The sequence below is a fragment of the Pyrus communis genome, chromosome 16 (genome assembly GCF_963583255.1).
Source record: "Pyrus communis chromosome 16, drPyrComm1.1, whole genome shotgun sequence".
Taxonomy (NCBI): Eukaryota; Viridiplantae; Streptophyta; class Magnoliopsida; order Rosales; family Rosaceae; genus Pyrus; species Pyrus communis.
The window spans coordinates 17824322-17842394 of NC_084818.1; the positions used below are offsets into that span (position 1 = coordinate 17824322).

Consider the following 18073-nt stretch of genomic DNA (forward strand, 5'->3'; position numbering starts at 1 on the left):
AGTGTCTTGACTGTGAAACTGGTTCGGTCGTCAGAATGCTGAACTCTGAAGATACTTGAGAATATCCAATCACACAATTGGTTCAGCTTTTAATGTGCTAAACACTATCACCCAATATAGAGGCTAATGAGATGGCCTCTTCTAACAATAACTCAAAGACTCCTTGTTGATAGAGACTTAGAGACTTAGATGGATAGTCAGACAAACTCGAAACAATGTTGTTACTCCAAACTGAAGGTGCTCCTCTATCGCCTAACTCTACGGCTCCAGAGCTGTTAATCCAAACTGAAGATGTCGCCAATTGCCAATATAGTGTTATTAATCCAAACTAAAGGTGTGTTGAAGAAGTTAGGGAGGTTAGTGTTTTTTCAAAGGTTTGAGAGGGTTTCGCGTAGAGTGAGAATTTGCGAAAGAGCATGCTTTGTGTTGAGCTGAAGATCATTTGAATGTTGCAGAACCTCTTCTATATGTCAAGACCATAATTGGATTCGGCCCGAACCCAATATTTTGGATCCAAATAGATAGTCCCGTGCCTTGCAAAGTTCATTTCTCCTCAATCTTATCTCTTGATTCAGTTGGACCTGAGCACTCTGTCATTAAAGAATTGTATTGTATTTCTCGTGAATTTGCAATTGTGAAGTTGTGGGATTTCTTTTGGCATATGTCCTATTGCTCTCGCTCTAGGGATTTCCTATATGGTTTTTCCTCAAAAATGTATGGTTTTGCATACGCACATTGGAAAACTTGTGTACCTGAATTTGGAGGCATGCAGAACTAGGTTTCCAACTTCAGAAATAATAGTACACGCATATGATTCTTTAACATGAATAGTTTAATGAACTTTGAAACTTGACTTTGAAACAGATTTAATTTCACTAGTAGAATAGTAGTTGGTAAGATGAATCCATAATTCCACGTTGCAACAAACCAAGTGGTAAGAAAAGTCGAATTCTCGATAACATTCCTTCCTGTATATGCTTCTTATCCATTCTAGACATATGCCTTTGGTTTGCTACCTAGTTAGTTTAACATTGAATATTATTATTATATATCGGCTTCCTTCTGCCTGAACATGAACCAATCTAATTAAATTAACCGACCAAATTCCCATGGCGGCGTTTATTTAATTCTATTTAGATGCCGGTTCAAAGCTACAAGTAATAAGTCTCCGTGTCTGGTGGTAGGGCGTGCTCGTTTTCTTGACGAAAGAGAACTTGCATGTAAACAGTACAGAACTTGGTCTTGTATTTTGTGGGTGGGTGGTTGTGTTTATAGTATTAAAGGTGGCGAATTCTAGAGGCAATAACGACCAACATGCCGACGGACAGGGAGGACAGCGCAGTCGCGGTGGTGCTGGAGGTGGGATATTAGTGTCGGCGACATCGTCAATGCTGTTGCGGTTGGATAGGGAGAGAGAGATGTCGGTGATGGTATCGGCCTTGACGCATGTGGTGGCCGGAGATGATGATGAGGTGGCTGCTGCTGCACCTGCATGTGGGAATTCTGATTCAGGGACTAGTTCATGGAGTAGTGTTGGAACTAAGAGAGGAAGAGAAGAAGAGGAAGGCGGCAGCGGCCGTGGCGGCGCTCCCTTGTCCGAGTCGGTTACAAGGCTCTGTAGAGCTTTTGGTGAATTTCCACAGCAGATTCAGCGGCAATCCTCTGCTTTTGGAGGTAATTTTATTTTAACATTTTACATTTCACAAGATAGAATGACTCGCGAGTAAAGCAATAGAATATCCTTCTAAGATTCTTCTAATTGATTAAAGTCGTGCACGCTTCGATCCCTTTCACTTGAAGTTATTCAATTAGAACAAAATAAGAACAATTATGATTTGTGTTTATATCTATTTGTTTGTTCTTTTCTACTTATTTTCAAAGACAAAATAAAATTACAAAAAGCAGGCAATTTCTGCAAGCTATTCCAGTCACGCAAAATGCGGAGCGATTGAGATTAAACAATTCAGTTAAAAGACTGACGCATTCCGTTTTATTTTAACCAATATTTTCAGAAGGCTCAACCGTACGAACAAGGACAACAGAACCTACACAAACAGCGTTCCCTCCAACTCCAGTTAGTGCTTATGTTTACAGTGCACCCGAAATAGCAGAGCCAATAAGGAGAAGATACAGAGGAGTGAGACAAAGGCCGTGGGGCAAATGGGCGGCTGAGATTAGAGACCCCTTCAAGGCCGCAAGGGTGTGGCTAGGCACCTTCGAAACAGCCGAAGCCGCCGCCCAAGCCTACGACCAAGCTGCCCTCCGATTCAGAGGCAACAAGGCCAAACTCAACTTCCCAGAAAACGTCAGACTCCTGTTGTCAACCGCCGTTGATCCGCCGACCCAGTTGACTCCTTCTGCTCCTCAAAATACCCTTTTGTCCGTTGCCACATCCAATGAGTCGATTGTTCACTCTCATGCATTCCATTCATCGGAAGAGATGGCTTCTACCTCAAGAAATCTTGTTAGCTATTCTATGTTGGCTGATATGCAGAGGCAACCCATGAGCCTTTATGATCAAATAGTTCTGCCATCCTCTGCATCTACATCTGCTGTTGCTACTGCTTCTTCTTCTTCCCCTTCCTTTTCTTCGCCATCACCGCCTCCTTTTTCTTCACTCTCGGTCATCGCTTCCGCTGGACCATCCATAAGCGACAACAGTACTAGTGCTTCCGATTTTCTGATGCAGCAATGATCTGGCTCTATTCAGTATACTACTCCATCCTCAAGCTGATTTCGTTAACATCCTGCTATTTATTTTCTGTTCTTTTTTTACTTCTTTAACCACATATTTTTCCGTTAATTACGAAATTTTTATTGAGCTCGGATATGAAATTATTTCTTGTTAGATGTATTTACCATTAGTACAATCGTATACGAAAAAAGTTTTTATAATTCAGATAGGAAAAAAACAGCATTTGTAATTAGGTTTACTTTCCTCTTTCATATCATGGAATCATGAATTATAATACATCCATTGTTGTGGCCTATATTTAATTGATAGAGAAGGGGGTCGGCGGCACATAGAGAAAATAGAGGGAGATGTGTTTGTAGGGTTGTGTAGAGGAATGTGTGTTATTCGCCTTACGCAGTGCCTTTATTTATAGTAATAAGAGAGAAGAAATCCCTCTCCTCCAAGGAATACAAGTCTATATAGGAAAGAATAACTAGAATAAAATCTAATCTAGGATTTACACAATCACACTTAAACTAGAAGTTTACAACACTCCCCCTTGAGTGTGTAAATATTCAAGTAGATTCGGCATCATGTAGAGGTTGAGGAAGTCGACTCGTTAGCACTGATTCTAGGAAAACACTATTCTCAATAAGGTAGGAACTTGCATAAGGAAGTAAGTCTCACAAAAAATCCCATGGCTATGGTAAAAACCCAAGTAAGGACAAAACTCATAGTCTAAGGAAAAATGCGTGATGTAATACCCTGAAAATTTAAATATATGAATTTTATATTCATAATTGTGAATATGTGGGAAAAAATCGAAAATAAATCGATTTATGGTTATGAAGAATTTAATCAAGAACTTTTAAAGTTTTGTTTCCAGAAATTATTATAATTTACGGCTTTGTATTATTGAGATTTTATGTTATTTTTGGAGAAATTATATTAATTCATTTAAGTTTAGTTTTAAATTAAACTAGTTATGAAGTTTGAGAATTAATTATTTAAAATCCGTAGGCCTTTCGAGGCATTATTTATATTTTTTTAATAGAGCTCAATCTCACGAACGCGTAGGCGCAAACTGTTCGTGAAACGGAGTTATAACCAAGAAGTTATTAACGTTTAAAGTCGAGGACAAAATGGTCAATTTATTTTTGAGAAGGCTTCATATTTCTTTGAGCCAAATTTGGGGAAAGCCACGTATGTGGCTAAGATTCAAGGAAGAAAAGAAGGGACGGTTGTGATGAGAAGGGGAGAAGAGAAAGAACAGAAAGGATGAGGGGAGAGGACCAATAAGAAAGAAGAACAAGGAGGGGAAATGAGAGAAAAAAAGGAAGGGGAAACGGATCCCCTTGACGAACCGTGAACCAACCTGGTTCTATCTCCCAACTCCAGCCACCATGGACGGTGAGGTTGGTGTCAAAATGATCTTTACCTCGAGGCCAATCGATCCCTCTATCAATTCTACCCCAAAAGTTAGAGAATTTGGCTTTGATTTTACAAAACCCACATCGGAGGGTGCGACGGGTTTATCTTCGAATCACCAAAACCTAAAACAATTTCCTTCAACCACCACCACCAATAGGCTCCCCTCAACCGTAGTAACAAAGCCCATGCATTTTTTTGGGCATCAGAGATGTTGTGGAGTCGAATCAAAAACCCCCAAAATTAAGGGTTTCCGGTGGGTTCGAGGCAAATTGGAGCCTTTCCAGGCCAAATTGGACTTGGCCGCAGCTATAAAGTTTGCTCTACTCTTTGAGATCTTCATTTATGTAATTTTTGAGAATTTTTAGAAATAGTTGAATTTTCCGACGAGCCGGGGCGGTCGACCGCCACCCACGGCCGCGGGTGTGGCGGCACACAGCCAGGGAGCCGACATTGTGTTTTTAGGCGAATTTTGTTATTCTAATTATGCTTTTGAGACCTAACTGCTGTGGTTTGAATATTAATACAATTGTGGTATATGTTGGATTAAATGAATATATTTGGATTTGGTTTGAATTTTTGTATATGTGAACTACGAATGGCTTGATCCCTATTTAGGGTACGTAGGCAGTCTAACGAGAAGTTAGATGCAGCCATAAAATTAAACGAGGTTAAATAATCGAGAATTACAATTTAGTTGAGAACTATTCTTAGTTTGGAAAAATTGATTTAAGAGAAGTAAAGGGTAATGAATCGGGAATAAAATTGTTATGTTTTGATAAGAGAATTAAGGTTATAGAACTTGTGGAATTAAGGAACTTAATTAAAGGGGTGTGAATATTGGTGGCTAAATAAACAAGAGTTTTATTTTGGGCCTATCAACAAACTTAATTCCCGAAAATAAATATTTCGGGGCCGGGGCGTGACATGTGAATAATGCAAAGTAAATTGAAACGTCTACAGGATATCATCAGGGATATGATCAACCCAAGCTGGGTGCCTAGTCAAAACCTAGTTAGGTAGTAAAAACCCAGTGGGAAAAATGCTCTTAATCGTAGAGAAAAAGAGTACATTAAGATCAAGTAAGTATACTTCAGCATACTCCCCTTGAGTTTGACACAATTCCAAAGAGAACTAGCAATGTTACAACTCAGAAAGTTTACGCATACCAATTCCTTGAACAAGCTTCTAAAACATTGCCTTTGGTAGTGATTTGGCGAAGAGGTCGGCTAGATTGTCTTGTGAACGAATTTGCATAACTTCAATCTTCTAATGCTCTTGTTGTTGATGTGAGAAGAAGAACTTTGACGAAAAGTGATTGATGTTGTCTCCTTTGATGTAACACTTTTTGAGCTATTCGTTGCATGCTGCATTGTCTTCATAGATCATCGTTGGGACATCAACGACGGGGTAAAGATTGCAAAAGCTTCGACTATGGTCCACAACTGCTCTTAACCAAAAGCATTCCTGAGTTGCTTCATGTAAGGTGAGAATTTTAGCATGGTTAGATGAAGTGGCAACAAAGGTCTGTTTAGTTGACCTCCAAGAGATTGCGGTGCCTTCAACGATAAAGACACAACCCATTGAGAGTGCGCCTTAAGTGGATCAGATAAGTATCCTGTGTTGGCATAACCAACAAGGCGAAAATCGACTCAAGATAAGGAGGGGGTGTGATGTGTTATAAACTAGCACACAAATTAAACCCTCTTGTTGACAATTGTAGCATATATGTAAGTAGGGATCGTTCTAGGCCGGGGATTAGGAGGGATTGCTAATCTACTCTAAACTGACTTAAAAACACAAAACTAGGCTTAAAAACACTTAACTAGACTTAAAGAACTCAAAACTAACTAAAAAGACTCATAATAGCACAAAACAAGAAAATTGACTCAAAACAGAAACGACTTTTGTCTGTTGACGTATTAGAATTTTTCATTTATTTTATTCCCGCAGCTCTTGTTGATACGAATGCGTAAGTGCAACCGGAATCGAGTTTGGAGCTAAAACGAAGCTTCTAAGATTTTTGTACGATAGGGGTAATTAGGTAATTTCTCAGGTGGAGATTTTTCTCCACTTTGGGCCTCTACATGGCCGATATGTGGCGATTCCCCACCCTATTTCTGGGGTGTTTTCTTCCCCACCCATGAAACCTTTCTCTCTAGAACACTCTCTCCCTCTCTCGTCTTTACTCTCTTCTCTCATCTCCGGCGAGCTCACACACACATACATACGTACATTGACCATCACAATTGCAACCACACCATTCTCACCACCTGGACCTTCCCCTCTCTCATTCACCTCTTCGATCCCACTCTCTATCTTTCTCGGCAATGTGCACAATCACTGTGCATGTGATTTTCCTACAATGTAAGTCGATCCCACCCGTAAATACTCCTAGATCGGGTTTGGTAGGATGATTAGGTAGTTTTTAAGACATTTTAGGATGGTTTTGGTCACAGAAATACTTGGAGGAAACCTTTCCATGTTTTCCTGCGAGTACCACGGGTTTGTAGGGGGATTTTTGGCCAACGCCGACGATAACGCGACCCCATTTTGGTACGAACTTGTCCTCCATGTTTCTTGCTTCAATATGGTTTTTGAATTATTGTTTTCAGTTGAGTTTTGACCCCAAAATGGAGTCGGGAAAACTCTCGGTTGAATTCCGGCCTTCTTCTTCGTTGAGTCCGATGACCTATGAATTTAACGGGCTAGCCCCTGCCCGAAGAAACCCGACCCAACTCTAAACCCAACCCTAAAACCTTGGGCCTATATAGCCAAGCCCAAAACAGAACCAGGCCCAAACCCAATCCTAAAATCGGCCCATCCACCTATTAGCCCAGGCCTAAACCAAAGCCCAAAACATAATCCTAGAACTTGCCCAATCTAAAAACCCAGTTCTTGGTCTGCACGTGGGCACACGTAGAGGTCGGCCATGGTAGGCGCGTGGAGCACACGTGCCTTCACTGGAGGTACTGTGCTCCGCCGTCATCCACGGCAGTGCAGGCGAACCTTCTGGTGACCTATCTTGGCGTGTGGCGGCGCATGGCTGACCGGGCCACCGCTTTGTGGTGGTGCATACGCCAGCAAATGGGGAACCAGATGTCCTTCCTTAGGTTTTCTGATGTCCTGAATTCGATCATTCTAGTAGAGTTTTATTAAATGTACTCTCTTTGTGTATAGGAACACTGGTTGGAAGTGATCTAATCCTTCCTAGTTCGAGCGGTTCTCCGATAGAGGAATATTTGTGAGTGGACGCCTTCTTAACTTATATGTTTTTAAAAAGGAGAAATTAGGTTCTCATCTGACACACCCCGATTCAAAAATTGGAGCGTGCTGGCCGTCACGGGAGGGTGACGTAGCCAAGTGCGCAATGTGGAAGTAATAGAGTGAAAATACGAGGAAAATAAAGTCGACGAAATAATTTACAATAAAAAGATCAGTGAGTACTAGTGACAAACGTATTAGGAAAAAGGTAAACTAGAAGTTCAAGTATCCTAGGTGCAATCCAGAATAAACAAACACTACACAAGTGATAACTGGAAAAGACTACATGGAGGGTGCTCTATCAGAAATGCCTCGATGTCTCTTTCGTCACCCACGTCCTCGCTACCTAAAACCTGGGGGGGCGTAAAACAGAAAACGTGAGTGGGCAAAAACAAAGTTTGTTTTTCAAACCATTTCAATATCAAGTACTAACCCTTCTCTGTAAAACTTGTATACTTTCCAGGAAAATACCATACATACTCATATATCAAATCATGCTAAAAGCGATAAAGCTCAAATATGCCATGCCAGAATATGCCGCGTCAGAATATCCAAACAAATAGTATAAGCATCAAGCAGGTGAGATAAAAAAAAATCATAATATGCCAGTAATATCAGTATGTCAGCCGGAGTCACCTAAAGTGACCTGTATGGCTGAAACTATAGCTCCTCAACCACTATCCTGCACACGAGTCAAAACCACCTACAGTGGTCTGTACGACAGGCTGGTGTATATAAATACGCTCAGTGCTATGATCACGTGAAGGCTGTACGATGTATCGTGGGTCACCTATGAGTCGGAACCACCTAAAGTGGTCTGTATGACAGGCTGGCATCTGCCTTGGATCCAAGGTGAGCACATGGTGCGGGAGGTGAATGATCACATGAAGGCTAGGCCCTACTTTGGCAGAGCACAATCACCGAGGTGCAGGAATATAAGCTATAACTCAATCTCATCAACACCATATCTATCACTAACAACATACTCACCTGACTTACCTGAGCGTTTATGGCACCAAAGCATAACCAACACAATCACAATAATAATATCGACGATATTCGACATGGCATTTCAATTATAAAACCATTTAAAACGTAATTTCTGGAAAGATACCAATCAATATATACATATACTGAAAACAAAAGCCCACTCACTGGTACGTAGAAGAATGGTAAGCCCCGAGCCTCGCGTGGCTGCGTTCGTCCTACTGATAGTCCTCACTTATATGCGAAACAACTATATAAACGTCAAATTAACGCACATAACCAACCTTTGGTAATAACTTCTCATACATTGCTCAAATGGGGTGTTTGAATATACCAACAGGCTCTACTCAACCTCATGAACATCCCCATATTTTAAAAATAACTTTTTGACGTCCCACGCACCGCCACGTGCCGGCCAAGGCACGGCCAGACGCGCCGGCCACGCACGGGCACTTGCCTGGCATACGTGTGGAAACCCTAACGGCATTAGGGAATATTCCGTTAAAACCCTAGCAAACGTTAACGGTCGTTACCTGACATCGTTAGAATATTCCGTTAACTCTGACAGAATATTCTCCTCCTTTTCCGGTGAGCCTTGCCGGTTGCCGCCGTCTGCCCCGCCGTCAGCGCTGCCGTCTGCCACCGTCAGCGCCGCTGTCTACAACTTGAATTGGGCCGGAAACTGGGAAAATTTTCAAACTTCAATATCTTCTTCATTTCTCAACCAAATTCCAAGAAATTTGTACCAAAATGAAGCTTACAACGAGTAGAACAAAACCTTACCACTTTGGGGACCTAAAACCAACATAATCTCGCCGGAAAAACCTTGATAATCCGACCAATCCTGCAACTTGATGAACTCGAGCTTCCCGACGTCCAAAACACTTCAAAATTACTCCCCAAGCTTCGTGAAGACGTCCTAAAGCTTCCTACAACCTTAAAAACTTCTAAAACCTCATGATCACGTGTGCATGAACAGTGCACCAAATCGGGGTTTCATGGTTCTCGGGTTTTTGAAGGTTTTACGTCGATTTAAGGGTATGGATGAGCTCCTGAGCTCACAACATAAAAGTAAACTCCTCGACATCGATCCATGAAAGTTGAGTAGTTCGAAGAGTGACCGTACCACTTATACGGACAACGGATGAAATCTGAGAGAAGAGAAAGAGAGAGTCAGGGGAAGAATGAGATGGGTGTGTGTGAGTGTGTGGTCCAGATGGCAGCCCACCAACCAAAAACAAAACAAACCAAACACCCTACAACACAAATTAACGTCCAGGGGCAAAATCATCATTTCATACTTACAGTACAAATGATTCAGGACGAGCTGTCACAACCTACCCATCTTAAGAAAATTTCGTCCCCAAAATTACACATCAAAACAAACCACTAGTAATCATAAAACAACCGGGGATACAAATCTCTCATCTGATACTCCGTCTCCCAAGTAGCATCTTCCACTGAGTGATTCCTCCACAAAATCTTCACCGAGCACACTGTCTTGTTCCTTAGAACCTTTTCTTTCCAGTCTAAAATAGTCACCAGCTCCTCGTCGTAAGTCAAATCAGGATTAATTTCCAACGGCTACAGAGGTAGCACATGCGATGGATCCGAGACATAGTGACGAAGCATTGAAACGTGAAATACATCGTGCACTCAAGAACACTCTAGAGGTAACTCAAGTCTATAAGCTACTTCGTCAATCCGCTCAGTGATCATGTACGGCCCAATATACCTGGGACTCCATTTCCCCTTTTCCCTGAATTGTACAACACCCTTTCACGAAGACAGCTTCAAGAATACCCAATCACCTACTTTATAGGTCCGATCTGTGGCATGTCTGTGCGCTAAGCTCTTCTGACGATCCTGGGCCACTTTCAGGTTAGACTTGATTACTTGAATATTTTGGGTAGTCTCATCTACTGATGCGAGATTTATACGCACACAAATTAAACCCTCTTTTCGTCAAATTGTAGTATATGCATAAGTAGGGATCGTTCTGGACCGGGGATTAGGAGGGATTGCAAATCACTTGAAAACTGACTCAAAAACGTAAAAACACAAAATAAATGTATTTCTAACTAATCTAACACTTTAAAATAAATGGGGGATTGGTTTTGGATGAATTTAAACTAAAACAGAAACTTGGAAACAGATTATAAAAACGAAATTGATAAAATAGAATGATGAAAAACTAGTTAGAGGGTTCCTTATCCACACATGAACATAAGCATATAATTTGACTCCCAGTTATGACTTCAACAAACGATGAATGACAATGCTCCAAGTTAATTAGGTCCGCTTAAATTAACTTTCAGATTTCCCTAGATTCATTGGATTGGATGATTGCATACGACAATCCAAAGCATTCCTAATCAAAGTCCCTAACCATGGAATACGCATGATAGAGACATTTAACAAAGATCATTAAGTTCAACGGAAATCATAAACATCGACTAGGCATTCATAACTATGGAAAACGCATGTTAATCCAGCCTAGGGTTTACTAAACACAATCGTGACTAGCGATTTTTACTACTCATGAATATAAGTTCATAACGATTAGGTGAAATTCCCTTATATCCTAGCATCAAGTTTAGGCATGCAAATTAAGTGTCGACCCTCAACCCACATACATAAACAAGTTCTTAATCAAAACAGAAAAGTAAACCACATCTAAAGTTCATGAGTTCATAACTGGAGTAAATCAAATCATAACCAACATATGTCCATGGCTTCAAATTCGCCTCTAACTAAAAAGAAATTAGTTTCACATGTTTAACATAATTGAACAACAAGTTAAATTAAACATGAAAACAGAAACAAGAAAAGAAAGAACAAATGGATGGAATTGAATGGATGGAAAGTTAGCTACGGGGTTCATCTCCACATATGTTATACTTGCATAATAAAATGAATTCCAATTGCGTTTCAATAAACCATGAATTCTCAACGCCCCGGGTTAATTAGGTCTGCTTAAATTAACCGTCAAGTTTTCCTTAAGTTAATGAATTGGATGATTGCATACGACAACCCAAAGCATTCCTCACAAGTTCCCTACATGAATTGCATAATAGAGATACAAGCAAGAATCATTAAGCATCATGAAAACTATAAGTGTTGACGAGGCATTCGTTACTATGATTGCATGAAACTTATGCCAAGAATTTGTTTAACGCGATTGTTTATAAGCAACCTCCACTACTTGTGAATATAAGTTCATAACTATTACGTGAAACTCACTTATATTCTAGCGTCAAATTCATGCATGAAAATTAAGCGTTCATTCTTAATAAACATACATAAATAGGTTATCAATCAAACAGTTAAACAAATTGAATTCACAATTTATGAAACGTAATTAAAAGTAATCAAATCATATTACAAATATAAACATAATTTCGAATCACCCCCTAGCTAAAGGGGGGTTTAGTTCCTCATACAAAACAAAGAGAATTGAAATTAAACATTGAAATCAAAGAAACGCCTAAACATTCCAACAACTCAAAATTGAATTGTATGAACGTTTAGGCCCTCTTCTCTTCCTCTTTATTGTAGCATAAGGTCTAGGGATAATTGGTTTGGGGGATGGAAGTGTGGAATGGAAGAGGAGTGGTGGAGAAGTGGAAGGGGAATGGAAAAATGGTGTTTGGATTACAAGGGAACTCACGGCTAGGGGAGGGAATGGAAGTGTTTGAGGGGTGTTGTGTTGTGAATGAGATGATGCTTGAATGAATGAATGCAAGGGTATTTATAGGAGTAGTGGAGGGAACATATGGCTGTTTGTTTAAGCATGCATGTGCTGGAATGTGGTGGAAAATAGCTAGGAAAGCTGGAAAGCACAAGGATCCCACGGCAATGACAGTTTTTGATGTTGGATTTGCATGTGTGTGCTGGAAATGGTGTGTGTATGCATGTGTTTGGGAAGCTTTCTTGCTCATTTTCTGGATGCAATGATGAAGAGTTTAATAATTAATGCATGTAGGTGGCTGAAATGATGAAGAATGAGTGGTGGAAATGAAAGGGAAAGCTAGAAAGACATGTGAAGATGCTGGAATTGTGAGTAGGCCACGGCAATGTGTTTTCAGGATGGTTCTTTGTGGTTGTGATGCATGTGATTGCATGTGTTGATTGCTAAGGTGTGTGATGATGAGTGTAAGTGGTATAAAGAATGAATGAAGGCATGTGAATTAGGTGGAATGCTGGAATGATGAAGGGGATACACGGCACAAGGTTTGGAATGTGGAGAAAGGGGTGTGAATGATTATGGGATGCTGGAAATCTGGAAAGGCACGGCAATGATGCTTGTTGTTGGTGAAAATGTGGCTGAATGGATGGATGGAATGGTGTGATTGAATGATTAAAGTGCATGTGTAATGAATTGGAGTGACAACTAGGTTATGAGGGGAATGCATGTGGCTGAAATTGCATGTGGAAAGGTAATGAATTATGCACGGCAATGATGTTGAGAAAGAATGTGTTGGCTGCATGGTTTGTGAATGCATGTGAGTGCATGTGTGTGTAAATGGGTGAAAATGTGGGTTAAAGTGATGCATGGCTAGGAAATGTGAGTGAATGATGTGCATGTGTGTGAATGCATGTGGAATAAAGAAGAGTATGGAAGTGAATAAATCATAATATGGCTAGTTTAAAGGGCTAGGGTTTAAGTACATAGAATGGGCCTAAAATAGGTTGGTTTGCATGGCATAGAATGTTTGATTTGGGCTAGAGGTTTTCCATGGCTCAAAGGATTTGTTTGATTGGGCTAGGCCCTTTGTTTTATGTCCCCAAAGAGCATACAAGGCTTCAATTTCGTCCATCCTCTTTGCTACATGGATAAGCTATCCAATCCATGCCCAAAAATGCTCCAAATGGCCTCAAAATGCACTTTCTTGCTCCCTAGGCCCTTAGAACCTGAAAACACACAAAAGAAGCATAAAGGACTAAAATAACGAGAGAAACATAACGTAAATGCACGAGAACAAGCCATTTAAGTCGCATGAATATGCTCCTATCATCTACTGTCTTTGGGCCCTCCAAAACTCTTTCACTTACCTCTGACCAACACAACAACGTACGACAGGATTTACCATACAATGCCTCGAAAGGTGACATAACAAGGCTCGAATGGTAGCTGTTGTTGTAGGCAAACTCAATTAGATCAAGACGTTTATGCCATGCATCACCAAGCTGCAAAACAGAGGATCTCAACATATCCTCCAGTGTTTGAATGGTCCTTTTAGATTGCCCGTCGGTTTGAGGATGATATACCGTACTATACAGTAATCTCGAACCAAGAGCTTCTTGAAATGTTGTCCAAAATTTAGAAGTAAATCTTGGATCTCGATCAGAGATGATGCTGACTGGTACTCCATGGTATTTAACGATCTTCGATAGAAAGAGCTCAGCTAACCGTTTCAAGGAAAACTTCTCTTGAACTAGAATAAAATGCACGGACTTGGTGAGTCGATCAACCACTACCTAAACACCATCATAACCATTTTGTGTATGGGGAAGCTTATACACGAAATCCATGGTAATATTTTCCCATTTCCACTATGGAACGGGAAGTAGCTGCATCCGTCCAAACGGCTTGTTTCTCTCGGCTTTAACCTGCTGGCATACAATACACCTGCTAACCTACTCAGGAATCTCTCTTTTCATACCCGACCAATAGTAAAATGGTCGTATGGTATGATACATTTTAGTGCTCCTCAGATGCATAACATATGCCGATACGTGTGCCTCATCCAAAATATCCCTCTTTAACTTCGCGTTGTTCGGTACAAACATTCTACCTTCTAGCATGAGCATACCGTTTGATTCTCGAATCTGAAGATCTCTCTTTTTCCCCTCATTTCTTAGCCGAATCAACTCCTGAGTTTCATCGTCATCCATCTGTGCCTCGAGTATACGGTCGATCAAAATTGGCCTAACTTGAAAGTGAGCAAGTAAGGCTTTTTCTCGAGCTTCCACTTCTAACTTCACTCCGGTCAACCTCAAATCAGTAAGAAGAGGAACATGGTTTGTGTGAAAAACGTCAATTCTGCCTTGAGATTTCCGACTAAGTGCATCAGCCACCACATTTGCACGTCCCAGGTGATACTTGATCTTGTAGTTGTAATCACTTAGCAGCTCTATCCACCTCTGCTAGCGAAGGTTCAAATCTCGCTGAGTAAACAGGTACTGGAGACTCTTATGATCTATTAAGATCCTACATCTCTCACCATAAAGATAGTGTCTCCAAATCTTCAGTGCAAACACAATCGCCTCTAACTCAAGATCGTGAGTAGGATAGTTTACCTCATGAGGCTTCAATTGTCTCGAAGCATAAGCGATAACCTTGCCGTGTTGCATTAGTACGCAGCCCAAACCATTCAACGACACATCGCTGTAGATCTCATAGTTACCATCATCATCTAGAAGTGCTAACACCGGTCTACTGCAAAACCAAAACCCAACGAAATTAGATTGCATGTCGTCTTCCTCGATCTATTGCAACCCCACGACTTCTCTGGTGATGGTTTTGAACGATTTTGTGGATCCAAAAATAATCCAAAAAATTACGCAAGATATTTCCCACCACTCTACAAAGCGAGGTGCAAGATTGGTTCCACACCTTGCCACCACAATTCGTCCGGAGTTTCGATGAGCTTTCTTTGGTTTTCACCAAAGAGTATTCATCCTATCGCTCGATCAAGAAGAAGTCCGACTACTTGTTCAACGTCAAGAAGAACCCAAAGGAGTTTCTCTGTGACTATATGAAGAGGTTTAAAGAAGAGAAGGCAAAGATAGATGGTTGCAACGACTTGCTAACTAGTGCAGCCTTCCAAAAAAGAATCCCAGCAGACCACCCATTACTCAGAGAATTGATCACAAAAGAAGATCTAACTCTGGCAGACTTATTCGCTCTGGAAGAGATGCATGCAATTTGGGACGAGGCTTGGGGAGCAGACAAGGCACCTGAGCAGCCTTGAAAAGAAGTAGAAATAACTCAAAAGAAAGAGGACGGGAAGTAGTACAACAACAAAAGAAGGCAATAGACCAAGCACAGAAACCAATCCCTGACTAAAGGAGGCCTGACGCCCAAGAACTATTGTAAGTTCTTGATCCCAATCCATCAAATCCTCCACAACAACAAGAGCAAACTATGGTTCAAGTTGCTGAAGTAATCAAAGGGAGATACCTCCAAGTTGGACCACACTAAGTACTGCGCACTGGTCACGCAATCGACGACTACTACACTTGGAGGAACTACCTAGAAAAGTGGTGAAGGAAGGCAAGGTCGACAAATACTTAGAAAAGCCTGCTACGTATCCTAGAAGGAATGAAAATGCTGACAAAAAGCCGCTGACCAAGACAATTCAGATCAATGGCATTTTTTTCCAAATCTGAGCACTTGGGGGCCACCTACACCTCCAAGAAGAGGAAGATCTAGCAGGCTCTATTGGTCTCTTAGGTCCAGGCAATCAACACCTAAGCTAGACCCATCATTGGCTTTATCAAGCAGGATGCCAAAGGCATCGGCTTCCCACACGATGATGCACTAGTGATATCTGTCCAACTAGCCCATGTTATAGTCGACGGAATGATGGTTGATAACGGAAGTGCAATCAACCTACTCTAACTTCCAGTTATTCAGCAGATAGGCTAACAAAGAACGATCATACGCTGAACGGAGGTACGCACCGGATTTAATGATCATACCTCGACTACCATTGGCAAAATAACATTCGACGTGAGAACACCCCTAGTTGTTTCAAAGCAGACGTTCACAATAGCTAGCAACATGTTTCCCTATAACGGGATTCTAGGTCGGCACTAGCTAGTGAGACTACGCGCGGTCACCTCTATCGAGTATCAGAAAATCTGATTTCGTATCTCGAGTGGAGAAGTTGGAGATATCAAGTTAAACCAGGACACATCTTGACCATACATTGTGCAATTATTGAAGAAGTCAAAGAATAAGTCATTTACCCTCATAGTGGCTGCTAAAGTGTAGAAAGACAACTCTACCTTAACCGAAGACGGGTCAAAAGACATTGAACACATATTTCTTGACCCAAAGCAATGGTCAAACCACATCAACAACTTGGCGGAGGCAACGAAGCCCAACCCCGCCAAATGCACATTCAAGGAAAATTTAAGTGATCTTGAATATGAAGTCCCTCACTACTTTGAAGAAGATTCAAGGTCTGACCAGAAAAATAAGACGACAAGTGCGAGAAACATTCAAGGACTTAAAGAAGTACCTAACATCACCTCTATTCTATGCAAGCCAGAAGCAGCAGAGGACTTATTTACATGTTTGGCGCTATCTGAAGCAACAATAAGCTCTACCATCATATGAGAAAAGATGAGGGCCCGACTACCTGTATTCCATAGTTCAAAAGCTCTCCTCAATGAAGAAACTAGCTACCAAAAATTCAAAAGCTAACTTTGGCGACAGTTGTTGCAACCCAAAAGCTCAAGTTATACGTTCAGACTCATGCATTCATCCTCATGACGTACTATTCCGCCCAATCCAGATACGCGACGATAAAGGCGCAGACATTGGTGAACGTTAAGTTTTCTGACGAACGCAACAACTCAGCCCAAAAGGTGCCCCAAAGGCAGATGAACACTAGAAGGACACACCCGAAAAAAAGTTTTATGCCCGTCGCCCTAAAAGATTATACAGAGGAGCAACATGTACTGACAATTGAGCATTACCTCCTGCTGTGTGTCACACGGCCCTAGCCGACCCTTGCTTTATAACTCAGCTCTCAAATGGCCCAATACTAGCAGTTGGGCATCGTCTCCTACTGCGCGTAACATGGCCCCAGTTCTGCGACTTATTGCCACGCTTATCTTACATCATGGCTCTTTCCATGAGAATCACACTTCATGGCTCCTCGACACGCTAACTCAAGATTAGTAAAGTAGGCGACAAGGGTAGCTACACCCTCGCCACCATGAATGACAAAGAGATCGAAAAGTAGTGGAACGCCTACAATCTGAGGAAGTACCATGCGTCCCGCTACATCAAAGCTCGAAAACTCAAGCAGCTTAAGAGGCACCACCTTGCAAGTCGATGACTATCCAGTTGTTATGCAGTTTATACCTTACAACTAAGTTTCCGTTTGTTTCACTCGTTTTTCAATGAGGAATTTAGAAGTTATTAACAACTTGGCTTGGCTACATGCTTACAACAACTGATCACTCCTGCACTTCAAATAAAGATCGCGCCCTTTTTGGGACTTATCTTAGGAATTGCACCTCCTTAGGGACTAACCATACTTTTTAGTGCAAGAGGGTAAACCAATTTCTTGACACCCATATGGGTCTGCTCTCTGATGCAAGAGGATAAACTATACATTCCGAATATCCAGATGTAGATAAATCTGGCTGCCCTAGTGTAACTAGGAGCACGATGGCTTGTGCTAGGATTCCTTGAAGTAGCCACAATGGTCCTTTTTAAGGATTTTTGGTCTTTGGCCTAATCCACCGGGAACCAGGACTCAAAGACGGAGGAGGCACATTACGCAATATGCCCTATGGATGGTTGCCTTGGAACCTTAAAGCTGCTACCGAGTGCACTAAGGTAGCCTATGGTTTCTAAAAGTCTGCCTACGACTTGCCCTTCGAGCAAAAAGTCGCGCTAAATTTATACAATTGCACATTTTTGTGATATGTTAAATAGTTAGCGTGCATATACGAAGCTTTATCCACTGCGGACAT

The 18073-nt window shown here is 41.3% G+C and overlaps 1 protein-coding gene across 1 annotated transcript; it reads left to right on the forward strand.

The window, feature by feature from the left end:
• Positions 1 to 215: 215 nt before the first annotated feature.
• LOC137719905 (ethylene-responsive transcription factor ERF110-like) lies at positions 216 to 2905 on the forward strand. Its single transcript, XM_068458895.1, has 3 exons — positions 216 to 314; positions 1185 to 1674; positions 2013 to 2905. The coding sequence occupies exons 1-3, from the start codon at positions 216 to 218 to the stop codon at positions 2693 to 2695; spliced, it is 1272 nt and encodes a 423-aa protein (XP_068314996.1). The 3' UTR covers positions 2696 to 2905.
• The last annotated feature ends 15168 nt before the right edge of the window (positions 2906 to 18073 follow it).

Excerpts from the sequence above, each read along its gene's own strand:
- LOC137719905 (XM_068458895.1), top strand. The coding sequence starts at position 216 with ATGTTGTTACTCCAAACTGAAGGTGCTCCTCTATCGCCTAACTCTACG. Across the intron at positions 315-1,184 it reads TCGCCAATTGCCAATATAGT|GGCGTGCTCGTTTTCTTGAC; the intron begins GTTATTAATCCA and ends GTCTGGTGGTAG. Across the intron at positions 1,675-2,012 it reads GCAATCCTCTGCTTTTGGAG|AAGGCTCAACCGTACGAACA; the intron begins GTAATTTTATTT and ends CAATATTTTCAG.